The 12364-nt window shown below is 54.0% G+C and overlaps 5 protein-coding genes across 5 annotated transcripts; 3 read left to right on the plus strand and 2 right to left on the minus strand.

The window, feature by feature from the left end:
* Positions 1-2372: 2372 nt before the first annotated feature.
* Positions 2373-2984, plus strand: LRP88_07771 (MARVEL domain-containing protein; the record flags this gene model as incomplete). Its single annotated transcript, XM_083244288.1, has 2 exons — positions 2373-2451; positions 2593-2984. The coding sequence occupies 2 exons, from the start codon at positions 2373-2375 to the stop codon at positions 2982-2984; spliced, it is 471 nt and encodes a 156-aa protein (XP_083098782.1).
* Positions 2985-4725: 1741 nt separating this feature from the next.
* On the plus strand, positions 4726-6500 carry LRP88_07772 (bifunctional cysteine synthase/O-acetylhomoserine aminocarboxypropyltransferase MET17; the record flags this gene model as incomplete). The annotated part of the gene is made up of 6 exons (XM_083244289.1): positions 4726-4772; positions 4900-4954; positions 5081-5164; positions 5216-5575; positions 5628-6287; positions 6342-6500. The coding sequence occupies 6 exons, from the start codon at positions 4726-4728 to the stop codon at positions 6498-6500; spliced, it is 1365 nt and encodes a 454-aa protein (XP_083098783.1).
* Positions 6501-6870: 370 nt separating this feature from the next.
* Positions 6871-7723, plus strand: LRP88_07773 (uncharacterized protein; the record flags this gene model as incomplete). Its single annotated transcript, XM_083244290.1, has 3 exons — positions 6871-7312; positions 7373-7465; positions 7521-7723. 3 exons carry the CDS (start codon positions 6871-6873, stop codon positions 7721-7723), a joined length of 738 nt encoding a protein of 245 aa, XP_083098784.1.
* Positions 7724-8108: 385 nt separating this feature from the next.
* On the minus strand, positions 8109-9197 carry LRP88_07774 (WW domain-containing protein; the record flags this gene model as incomplete). Its single annotated transcript, XM_083244291.1, has 3 exons — positions 8109-8155; positions 8210-9039; positions 9100-9197. The coding sequence occupies 3 exons, from the start codon at positions 9195-9197 to the stop codon at positions 8109-8111; spliced, it is 975 nt and encodes a 324-aa protein (XP_083098785.1).
* Positions 9198-10511: 1314 nt separating this feature from the next.
* On the minus strand, positions 10512-11896 carry LRP88_07775 (bacterial low temperature requirement A protein-domain-containing protein; the record flags this gene model as incomplete). Its single annotated transcript, XM_083244292.1, has 2 exons — positions 10512-11692; positions 11743-11896. The coding sequence occupies 2 exons, from the start codon at positions 11894-11896 to the stop codon at positions 10512-10514; spliced, it is 1335 nt and encodes a 444-aa protein (XP_083098786.1).
* Positions 11897-12364: the final 468 nt, after the last annotated feature.

Consider the following 12364-nt stretch of genomic DNA (forward strand, 5'->3'; position numbering starts at 1 on the left):
GAGATTGCCATCGCCATGACCATGACCGCAGAGCGCTGTATGTATCCCGTGTCAAGTCTCACTGCAGCCTGCTGTTGAGTCCCTCAACGACATTTGGAGCGCGCAGTATCACCCTTCTTTCAGCTTGTCAGCACTTGCGCACGCTGTGGACGCAGTGGCTTTTGCGCAGAAGAAAACACGGGCGACTGAGGATGCCCGTCAAGAGACAGAGATATTGGTGAATGAATTACATGGGGTCGTACAACACATGCTGTGGCACATGCGCACCGTCAGCACTCTGTTCCCCGTCCCCCGAGTCGGTCATAACGGACGCTAGAGAGGCTGCAAGACCATGAAAGTGGAGTTGATGCCTCCCGTCTTCTGTCCAAACAGAAGATGGTTCTTTGTCTTAAAGAGCCTGGCGCGTCCCCCCTTCTCTGACCCTTGAGTGAAGGCATGTCGGGTCTTGTTCGGTTTCATGTGAATTTCTTCCTTTCCCCAATATCTCTTGGTTATTCAATGTGGCTTAGCACTTCTTGTCAAGTTCATCTGATGGCTTGGCTTCCTCGTGATCCCATCCATCTCGACAATCTGTCTGGTTTTAACTGGCTGTCGCTACATGCCCTTGTCCATCTCCCCCAGCTTTCACGGCCTCGTCTCCTCTTTTTTCTTTTCTTGTCTGGTTCATGACATGATCCTTCGTCTCCCCAGAATCTTACCACAAGCCAATCGCGTATCCTTCGGCAACGAAATCCATGCCTCCTCTGTCTTGTTCAACATCATGACGGATTATGCGCTCAAGGAGCGAATCTTCCAGGACGGTCACGTTGTTCAATATCGTTGATTAACTCGAGACACGATATCGTTGGCTGACTACGGATATGCGGTTCACAAAGTTTGTGATTAGCCCGTCACCAGATGAAAGGGCCGTTGCTCATACTCAAGCTTTGAGACTACGACGTCACCTCTTCAACGCAGACGGGAGGCACAAAATCTGACCTGCCAGGTCACGCTTTTCTTTCTTCCCGTCCCGAGTCGAGTCGCGCGCTCAGGCACGTGAGATGCTGCCTGCACGTGCTGGCATTCCCGGCCCTCTCACGGACACTCACAGCATGCCAAGCGGCTGCTGATGCGGATCATCATCGCAATCTCGCCAGCTATGTATGTCTGTCTTCGAAGAACCAACAGCCGAAGACACGGCTGCCGATGTTACATCTCAACTTCCAACTCCCGTTCTTCACTCGAGAGGCCTGTAGGCATGTCGCAAACATTATTGGCCGAGTGGCCCGTCTCATTTGGCCAGCACGCAGCTAGGGCTGGATGATCAGCAACAGTAAAGAGTAGTGCCGGTCGCAAACCAGGCTCTAAGCCTGGCCCGGCCGCTGTGACTGCATTCCCGTCACATTCTGTTTGAGCCTCCGTCCGGTCATCTCCCAGCTCATATCACGGGCTCTCACGCCTTTCAACCACGGTACGGTATGCGAAGCCATAGAGGATCTACGAGATCTGCAGCAAACCGTCTCACAGCGCTGGCACGCCCGTCGACGGCCTGGCTGGTTGGTTGGGAAATCCTACGAATCCGACTGGGCCGCGCGAGGTAGGGATCCCCTTGTGGCCGGTCGCTCTACCTGAGTGAGTTGCTCAGCATTGACAGAAAAGGGTTGTTGATCCTGATGCGGGTTCGCATGAGCGCATTGATGATGCCCCTGGATGCCGTCTTGGTCCTGAGTACGGTTTTTGACATTTGCCGATGGGATGGGTGATGGGTCTGGGTGATGCCCAAGAGCGTCACCTCGATAAGGGACCCTCGCATTAAAAAGAGGACCTGCCCCTAGAAACAAGGTCGTTTCACATTGACGTGCCCCGTCTCAGCGTTGCCTCGGCGGGTCAGAAAACACGACTCAAGACGGCGCTGGTTGTCGTTGCAGTACTATGCGCCCCTCTGGTGATACCCGGAAAAGGACATTTTTAATGCCACCATCCTGCTTGTTTCCGATCGACGTTTCCTTCGGCACCTAAAAAAAGGTCTTTTTTTTTTTTTTTTCTCTCTCTCTCTCTCTCTCTTTTACTCCCTTTTCCCTTTTAGTGGCCCCTTGCGGTTCCCTGACGGGTCCACGGTCTCTCTCTCGGAGCATCTCCCTTGGATCGCCCGCGGACCCCACATCGCCCGAGAGATGTCTCGTCAGCCGGCCTGGTTTATATAGATTCCCACGTTGCCGTCGTTCTTGGGACCTTCTCCCTCCTTCTGGGCGAAAGTCTGTTCGATATTCTTGTCGAAAACTTGTCCATCTTTTTTTTTCTTTTCTTTCTTGGACAGAATCCCTCACGTGTCTTATTAGTCCTCGCCTCGTCTCGGCCATCCCGCCCCTGCGCTGCCGAGAGTTTATTTCATCATGGGTCGAGTCGTCCTCACATCTCTGCGGGTTTTGCAGCTGGCCTTGTCTTTAGCCAGCATCAGTCTGAGCAGCTATGGTGCGTTGAGAGAGTCAAATGGCCTCATTTGAGACCACGGCGTTTTTGACCAAGAGCTGGGCCGAGCTGAGTTCTTGGCGTCAAGACTCGATGGGCCCTTATCGAGCGAGATCTGGTGTGACTAACCTATTCCGTGTGCAGTTATCAACTGGTTTATGAGCAACAAGAAGTCCATACCATCGCCCTTCAACTACCTCCTCGTATCATCGATTCTCTCGGTATTCTCGCTCGTGTACCTGGAACTGGTGCCTCGTTTCGCACCTCGCTTCTCACAACAATACGTCGCCATCGGGGTCGAATCCGTCAACGCCGCTTTATACTTTGCTGGTTTCATTGCGATCGCCATCTACATCGGGTCGCTGATCTTTTGCGAGGGAGCCGTCTGCTCTTCCGGCCGGGCCGACGCAGTGGTTGCCGCGGGCCAGTTCACGACGTGGATCGCCACGACAATCCTCATGGCTAAGGACATGTTTAAAAGGGGCTTTGAGCAACCCAAGTACGCCGACAACAGCCGGGAAATGGGACAAGTTTGAAGAGGCCTAAAATATCAAAGTTAGGGCCAAATTACAACATCTAAGACGTGGAGCGATGTCCGACCTCGGCAGTTCAGCTGAATGCCAGCCGGTCACTCAGCCTCGGATGCTTTCGATACAGCATGGGAAATGCGTAAAGGACGGAAGATGGGATTCATGACAGGCGTTCAGGCATTGATTGGTTTGCAAGGAGATAGACGGCGCCATTCCGGTATGGCCTCTCCAAATTGTTAAAGGTGTATCGGCAAGGACAATACCTTCTGGAGTTCTTGTTTTTTTTCTCCCTCATGGAGGGGGCGGTGGTGGCGGCACCAGGCGTTTTTTGGTAGCTCGTAGCATGGCTGAATAGCTAGAATCGTCCGAGAGAGGAAGCTGGCAACCTTTTTGGGAGCTGAAGAGCAGCCGGGCTGTCTCGTTTTCAATGGACCTTGGATTATTGTCGAATTATCGCAATCACGACACATACATCATGTCGAGTTCCAGACCGAGGAGCGCCCGGGGGTGAGGTGAGGTGAGGCTCGTGCGTATGCCAGAATCGAAAGAGGACGAGGGTTCAGAGTCGTACGAGGGAGGTTCTCAATTTAAGAACTCACAGCCTATTGGGCTTAGTCGTGTTGTCGCCCAGGGTGGTGTCCCCGACGGCTCCGGTTCACGGTGTCGACGCCTCAATGTCTTGGAACGAGTTCTCTGTCTGTTGATGGTGGGGGACAAGAGCGGGATGGCAGCATGGAAGCCAATTGCACCATCCTGCGGTGGCATTGGGTAATGCTGCAGGTCGATGTAAGAGCTGGGGATGATGTCGTTGTGCCATGGGGGAGGTTTATTTGCCCATCCATCCATCCATCATGATCCATTCCATACCGAGATATTGGACGAGCCATGTACGTGCACTGAGTGAGAGTATCGTATCTGTACCTCTTGATTTCCTTGTAGAATGCAACCCTCGAGTTGCCGCTTTGGGAGCTTGCCATCCCGCTTCTGTGCCCCTCGTTCTTCAACTTTCAATGTTCCCTCGGCCAACTTGTCACTTGCCCCGCACTTGGATCGACATGATGGAGTTGAAAGCCCACATGCCACATGCCCGACAACGGAAGCACAAGAAGTGTCAATATTATTGAAACGTAAGATGTCCGATTAAACTCAAGTAGCCAAGCACACGGCGCAGCAAGTAAACGGCCCTCGGTCCGGCCGTCGGAATTGCACCATGGCTCCGGCAACCGGACAGTGAAAATGAAGCCATGAGAGCTCATGGGCAGTTGTTCGCGGGGGGCACAGCGAATGAGGCGACCTCGAGCTGGTGCCAGAATCGACGCGATGGGACTTGTCGTCGATGGCGTGCTCCGAGACCTTCCCCACAGGCCATGCCCGAAGGGGCTTGGATTGGATGGTGACACCGCGAGAGGTCGTGGGATTGTCTTGTCTGTTGTCAATTCTGCTTGTCCGAGGTAGGGGGAACGGGGGCAAGTAGGGGTCTACGAGGGGGACAGAACTGGGCTTGGTGGTTGAGCTGGATGCAAGACCATTGTTGAGCGCATAACTTGCTTGTTCCACGCAAGGGGACTTTCTTCTGAGGGGGTGTTGAGCAAAGTATAAAGAGCAATGACACGATCTGCAAAGCTGAACCTCTTCCCTTTCCCTCCTTCTCTCTTGTCCCCTCTTCTTGTTTAGACTTTTCTAGACTTGTCAACTATTCCCATTTCTTGTTGTTCTTCTCTCTTACACACATTCCTCCTCCCTCACCATGTCCGACTTGAGCAAGAACTTTGAGACGCTGCAGCTCCACGCGGGGTACGTTCCCAACTCGACCTCACCCTGATGGCGGGGTATTTACATCCCACCATTTTTCACCACCTACACGCAACTTGATTTCTACAATAACCATCTTGAATAGCTTCAGCTAACATCTCTCCTTTAGCGCTGAGCCCGATCCTACTACCCACTCTCGAGCCGTACCCATATACGCCACGACTGTACGTCTGTTATTGCTTTTGTGCCTCCCCCACAAATGACCCACCTCCCCGATTCATACAGCTTTCGGGTCGTCGGCATCCAAAGCTCTTAGCTCGGTAACTGGTACTGACAATGGCTTCGAATAGAGCTACGTCTTTGATGACTCGGCTCACGGCGCGAGGCTTTTCGGCCTCAAGGAGTTTGGCAACATCTACAGCCGTATCATGAACGTGAGTTACCTCGGCTTCACTATACAAGCTATTGGCTAACAAGCACAACAGCCCACGGTCGATGTCTTTGAAAAGAGAATAGCCGCTCTCGAGGGCGGCGCCGCTGCCCTCGCCGCCTCCTCCGGCCAGGCCGCCCAGTTCATCGCCATCAACACTCTGGCCCACGCCGGCGACAACATCGTCTCCACCTCCAACCTCTACGGCGGCACCTACAACCAGCTCAAGGTCTTCCTCCCCCGTCTGGGCATCGAGACCAAGTTTGTCAACGGCGACAAGCCCGAGGACATTGCTGCTGCTATCGATGACAAGACAAAGGCTGTCTACCTCGAGAGCATTGGTAACCCCAAGTACAACGTTCCTGACCTGGAGGCTATTGCCAAGGTTGCCCACGAGAAGGGTGTCCCCGTTGTTGTAAGTTGAACCCCCGAGTTACTTACTTGCCATTGGCTCACCTATTCCTCAGGTTGACAACACCTTCGGTGCTGGTGGTTACTACATCCGCCCCATCGACCACGGCGCCGATATTGTCGTCCACTCTGCCACCAAGTGGATCGGCGGCCACGGCACCACCATCGGCGGTATCGTCGTCGACTCTGGCAAGTTTGACTGGCTCAAGCACGCCGACCGCTTCCCCCAGTTCCACGAGCCCTCTGCCGGCTACCACGGCCTCAAGTTCTACGAGACTTTCGGCGCCGCCGCCTTCATCATCCGCGCCCGAGTTGAGATCCTCCGTGACCTCGGTGCTACCCTCAACCCCTTTGCTGCTCAGCAGCTCCTCCTCGGCACTGAGACCCTGAGCCTGCGCGCCGAGCGCCACGCCCAGAACGCCCTGGCCCTCGCAAAGTACCTCGAGGCCAGCCCCTACGTCAGCTGGGTCTCGTACCCCGGACTCGAGAGCCACCCCTACCACGAGACGGCCAAGAAGTACCTCAAGCGAGGCTTCGGTGGTGTCCTCAGCTTCGGCGTCAAGGGCGGCGGTGCTGGCAGCGAGGTTGTCGACGGCTTCAAGCTCATCTCCAACCTCGCCAACGTCGGTGATGCCAAGACCCTTGCCATCCACCCCTGGAGCACCACACACGAGCAGCTCTCTGATGAGGAGAAGCTCAGCTCTGGTGTCACCGAGGTAAGCATCCCTGGTCTATCTTCGCTTGTTCCTTGCTAATTAGTTGTCTTATAGGATCTGATCCGAATCTCGGTCGGCATCGAGCACATTGACGACATTATTGCCGACTTTGAGCAATCCTTCAAGGCTGCCGCCGACGCCACCACCAAGGGCGAGCAGCAAAAGGTTGTTGTTCCTGAGGGCAAGGAGGCCGAGGCCCCCACTGCTCCTTAGAGTAGAAGGGTCAGATAGAGTAGGGTTTGTTGTTTGGATAAAGAGCGACGGGATGATTTTGATGAAATACCCAATGAAGATAGTTGAATGAAGAAAGCGTCATCTTTTTATCAATTACATGATGTATAAACCAATTGAGTGACTGAAATGTAAAGATGGGATGAAAAAGTTGACGCCATAACGTTGCGTGCTTGAATTGAGGCTGACAGGAGCTCCAAGCCACATCCACCTAGACTCAATATGATTGGCCCACTTGGTCTCTAGCAACAACTCTCAGCACCACAAACGTCACTCTGTCCAACCTCCACACATCACCACCAATCCTCAACCTCAAACCCATAAAACCTCATCGCCAATCCCTCCCTTCAAGATGCGTCTCACGGTCCCCGAAACCGGCGCTCTCCTCAGCGCCTTCTTCTCTTTCGCTCTCGCCTCCGATCCTCTGACGCTGTACCTCCCCGCGAAGCCGAACCCCTTCACCCTCCCACCGTCCACCCACGCGACGCTCTCCTCCTCCGGCGTGCACTACTCTGCGCCGCTATCTTCAGCCAACACCTTTGTCTTCCGAAACGTCACTCCCGGATCGTACCTCGCTGATATCCACGCCCCGACCGACGCGTTTCACCCGCTGCGCATCGACATCCAGGTCGTCGAGGGCGCCGAGCACGACGTCGTCCAGGCGTGGGAGACTTTCCGTGGAAATGACTGGGGAAACAAGGGCGAGGTTGTCCCCGTGAAGGAGGGGAGCAAGGGGAGGGGTTTCGAGGTTAGGGCGATTGGCTCCAAGAACTACTTTATGGAGAGGCCGCAGTGTGAGTGATGGATAGCCGGCTGCTCGCGGTCTGAAAAAGATGCTGACCTTGTGACTCTAGTCTCCGTCTTTTCTATTCTCAAGAACCCCATGATTCTCATGGCTCTTGTCAGTTTGGTTCTGCTGGTCGGCATGCCCAAACTCATGGATAGCAGTACGTGGCCCCTTCACTACCTCAACACTTGATCAAAAGCTAACCAGATAATCAGTGGATCCCGAGCTGCGCGCCGAGTTTGAAGCTCAGCAGAAGAACAGCCCCATGAACGCCGTCATGAATGCACAGGCTTCGGGCGAGAACCCTCTCACCAACTTTGATATGGCTGCCTATCTCGCCGGCTCCAACAAGAAGGATGGCGGAAACAGCGGCAACAATGGCGGTGGCTCTTCAAAGAACCAGGGCGTGAGACGGTAATGCACATACAAAATCGGAATTGTAACCTGATCACCAAGATATAAGCCAAGAGGTGGCGTTGTCGAGAGGCTTACAGCATATGATATGATAGAGAGATTATGAAACAACGGGCGTTGAATGCCCTTGACAATGGATACCATTAATCAATTTGGCCATTCTACTTGAGTCAAGGGCTCTGCCCAATAGAGGCCAATTCTTCTGGAATTCTAGCCAAACCCTTTGGTGTGGTTCAGTCATATGCTCAATCCAATACCCAAATCCCTCCTACCCATCGTGCATTCATGAAGTAAAAAACCCAGCCAACCGCCAATCCGAGACTCCAGTGAACCATGTTCATAAGTAAATCGCATGAGGGTGACCGGATGAGAACATCTCAGCTGTTGCCTTAGTCACCAAAGTCACCACCGTCATCACCATAGTCGGCTCCATCTTCTATTCTCGAGTTAGCTCTGTCATGAGTATGCAAGACTTGATGTCATGACTTACCGAAACCTTCCTGGTATGCGTCTTGTTCATTGTCGTTGATGGCATCCGCAATCAGGGCACCACCCAGAATACCGGCACCGGCACCGAGAGCAGCACCACCAAGCATTCCCATACCACCACCTCCTGGCTTGCGACCACCACTCTGGCCGCCAAAGCCGCCGCCGTGACCACCTCCGTAACCACCGCCGTAGCCACCACCGTAGCCAGGAGCACCACCATAACCGCCATATCCACCAGGTGCGCCGTAGCCTTGTTGGCCGTAATGGGGTTGAGCACCGTAGCCCATGGGAGGACCCTGTCCAGGATATCCTTGGGGTTGTTGGCCGTAATACTGCTGTTGCTGGTAGCCGCCTCCATAGCCGCCAACAGGAGAACCGCTTTGATGGCCTCCGGCCATCTGCTTGCCCTTGCCCAGTAGTTTACCTAGGAAGCCACCACCGCTCTTACTCCTCTCCCTCGGGGGGAGTTCTGCAGGGTAGGGGCTGCCAGACTGCTGAGGATAAGGGCTGTTGCTCTGAGGGAAAGGGCTATTTGAGCCGCCATATCCAGCAGGGACGTCAGGGCCACCGGGGCCACCACGAGCGCGCGCATCCTCCTCAGCCTGGAGTCTGGCTGCAAGCTTAGCGTCATCTTCCTCGGTAGAAGAGGGACCGCCAACTGTCTGGTTGCGCTGGTCGTCATAGGGGTTCTTTTTTGTGTCTGTCGGTACAGGGCCGTCGCCGGGCTGGTATCCGGGAGGAGGGCCCTCGGGCGCATCCTCACCGACGGGGAAGACGGGAGCAGTGGGCTTGTCCCATTGGGACTTTTTGGTGTAGATGTTGACGTAGAACCTGTAGGAGACGCAAGTCAGGACATGGATGCGCGGCGAAGGATGCAGGTTGAGAACTCACCATTCCTTGTACTGGTCGTTCCATCGCACGGCCCATCCGGCAGGGACCTCGGGGGCCTTGGGCGGGGGCGGGCCAGTTGGAGGAGCAAAGTCGTCCATGGAAGAGATGATGCGAAGAGAGACTTTGGAGATGGATACTCGCGGCGATTGAAGTCGCGGATGAGGGAGAGTCGATGATGTAGGTAGGTACGAGAAGTAATAGGTACCCCTAGGATGAAGGTGAATGAGGGAAAAGTATTGTTTGACAATCTATGAATCAAACTGAATCACGGAATCGTTCGTGCAAGGAAGGAACCTAAAGGGACCGCTGGCTCCGCGGGCCTTTTAAAGCGATTGCCTCCCTCCCGTGCTGTCCTCTCCTCTTTCGTCGTCAGCGTTTCCCCTTGGCGTGATGGCACCTGCCACTGCCACTACCGCTACCACCTGTGACCTTTCTTGCTACAGCTTCGCGCCTTCCTGATACCCACCCCGCGCCACCTCGAAAGACGATGCGATGGGGGGGAAGGAGGGGCTGTCACCACCCGGACCCCGACCTGCCCGATCGCCCCCAGCGCACGCAACGCGAGCGGCGCAGGTGACGCCATTGGTTCGAGAACATCGGGCTGCAGTTAGGGAAAGTCGCACAGCCTCCTTTCGGGTCTCCGGCATCTACAGTGCCCAAGGTTTGCATGGGTCCCTCTATTGAAAGGGACGAGAAGAGTCCAAAGCCCCTTTTTGTGAGACCATGAGCAGTAGAGTTATCTTTATTCATTCAGCGGTAGAGACATTGGTCAGTTGATGCCAAGCTGTCGTCCCTGCATGTACTTGTTCTGCGCATTTCGCATGGTGACTGCATGTAAATGGGTCCAAAGGTACATGATTTATGATAAGGTCATCTGGGTGAATACCTTGAGGCCCAGGCTCTTCGCAAACACTGCCCTCTTTCTCTTGGCTTTAGCCGTCTACCACAGTACAACATTGGGCTGCCTCACAAACTTGACTTTTGGAATCACTCTTCTTCACAGCCATCGAATTTCTCTCCGCTAGCAATTTGGAATGATGCTCGATACAAAGCATGCGCCACAGATGACGACTAGTGGCGATGACGTTCAGCGATCGATGCCTCGGCCTCTTTCGTGGAAGCTTCCATCAGCCTTCAGCTCGAGCATAAGGTCTCGAGGTAGTTACTTATCGTGGCAGTGCATCCTCATGACTGCCAACGTCAAATGCGAGTCTGTACCCCAGTGCAGAATACGCCAGACTCTCATTGGGCCATGACCGAACTCTCAATTGCTTGATTCAACTACCTAGGTATATCTCGTGTTCGCGTTATTTTATGCATACTTTATTCTCAAAAGGCCAAGACCGCATCTACTGACAAACCCTGTACGTATCTCCCCGCTCATTAACAATCCCGTCTTGTCTTTTCTACCTCTAGTTCGCCAAGCTCTCTGTGTCCTCCTCCTCTTGCGGCGGGAACCTCTCATTCCAAGGCTCAAAGAGCTTGGACGTTTTGGACAATCCTCCAATGGTCTCCCAGATCAATAAGAAGCCGAACAAAGCCATGATGACAAACATAAAGTCCTCGGCGTTGAGATGATCGTGCGACTCGGGCAAGACGATGAGGATGATGGCCACAACCAATCTCATGCCGATACGCGGAACCTGGGTTAGGAAGAGCTCACACTCTCCTTCGACTCGATATAGCATCCCGTACACCCACAGGCAAAACATGCCGACTCCCAGTCCTCCTCCAAGAAGCCAGCGCTGTCCATCTTCAAACTCCTCCACCCCGGTGCTCGCTGCCGCAACGTGACCTCCGATGAGGAACGAAGCTGCGAGCGGCAAGTGAAGGAGGAAAAAGCCAAAAGCCGTCCAAGCGGATCGTCGGATTGGGTGGGTCGCCTGAATGCTGCCGTCGCCGCTCGAATAGATCCAGTTGAGCACAAAGGCAATGACCAAAGTGCAAACGGCCTTGGCATAGCCCGATGTCAAGCCAATACCCGTCTTGTTACCCACGATGATGCTGTACACAAACTCTCCGAGAATAATAATGAAAAAGGCGCCCATGCGATCGATTTCGTGGGCAATATCGACGGCGGTGCTGTAGGTCAGCTTCAGCTTGCGCTTGATCCAAGGACTCAATGTGAGGGCCCAAGTCGCCTCCTGGTAAAAGATGGACACGGCAACAACAGCAGCCTTGGCGCGGATGCTGATGCTCTCAAAGAATAGAGGAATGGTGATGAGCAAACCGACAAACATGAACCCAGCCATGATGCGAGCCTGGGTACGGTGCTGATAGGCAGCAATCGAAGTGAGGACGAAGACGCTCAGGGTGGTGAAGCGAGCGACGAGGTAGGCGCCTGCGGTGGTGCGCATGGCCGAGATGTCCTCGTCGGCGAAATTGGCGTTGTTGGCGTAGAGGACCAGGAGGGCCATTACCCAGAGGATGACGAGGCGCTGCAGAAGGTCGTCGGTGTAGTATGAGTTCATGATCTCGCGGAGATCGGCCCAGATGTGCCAGGCCGGGGCGAAGATGAGGATGTACTTGGCGAGGTGAGCGCCGTCTGGATGCTCTGCCAGCTCATCGCTAAAGTTGGCGACGATGGCGACGTCTGCGGTGAATTAGTCTTTGTTGTTGAAAGTCAAGGTTGGTGATACTCACAGAGCAGATCGAGGAAGAGCTCAAAGCGCCCCGCCTGACGCTCCTCCTCAGATGTCTTTTGCAGCTCTCCCTTGTAGAACCATTGCAGCGCCCTAGGCCTCTTGACGACGAAGCAATCAGCTTTGGCGTGACCCTGAAGCTCGTTGCAATTCATCTTGAAGCAATTATGATGATGCAAAGGGAGAGGCAAGGTGAGGAGGAAGAGGGGAGCTTTTTGTGCTACGGGCTTCTCATTGGAGCTTGCTTGTCTTGCATTTTACCTTTTTTAACCTTGTGTCTTTGTTCAGCTGAGACTAGGGGAGTTTAGTTTAGGTGGTTGATGTGGCTGACAGGGCCATTACCAACCCATGCAGGGGATTACACATGCAGATTGGATCCGTCTAGTTTAGTGGTTGGTGATGGTGATGATGTCTTGTGTAGCTACGGTTTGTATATGGGGGTTTCACAGCTCACTCTCATTCTCACATCCCAAGCACATCCATCGACTCCAAGATGCTCAATCCGTCACACAAATAATGACGGCCAATTGGGTTCAGACCAAGTTATGCTTGATTAGCTTAGACCCCAAGGGTCGGCCGCCTCCAACTAAAGTTTCCCCTCCTCACACCTCCACGCTTTCGGC

Source organism: Fusarium phalaenopsidis (assembly GCF_050370095.1).
Source record: "Fusarium phalaenopsidis strain FUZ10S chromosome Unknown contig_32302, whole genome shotgun sequence".
Lineage (NCBI taxonomy): Eukaryota > Fungi > Ascomycota > Sordariomycetes > Hypocreales > Nectriaceae > Fusarium > Fusarium phalaenopsidis.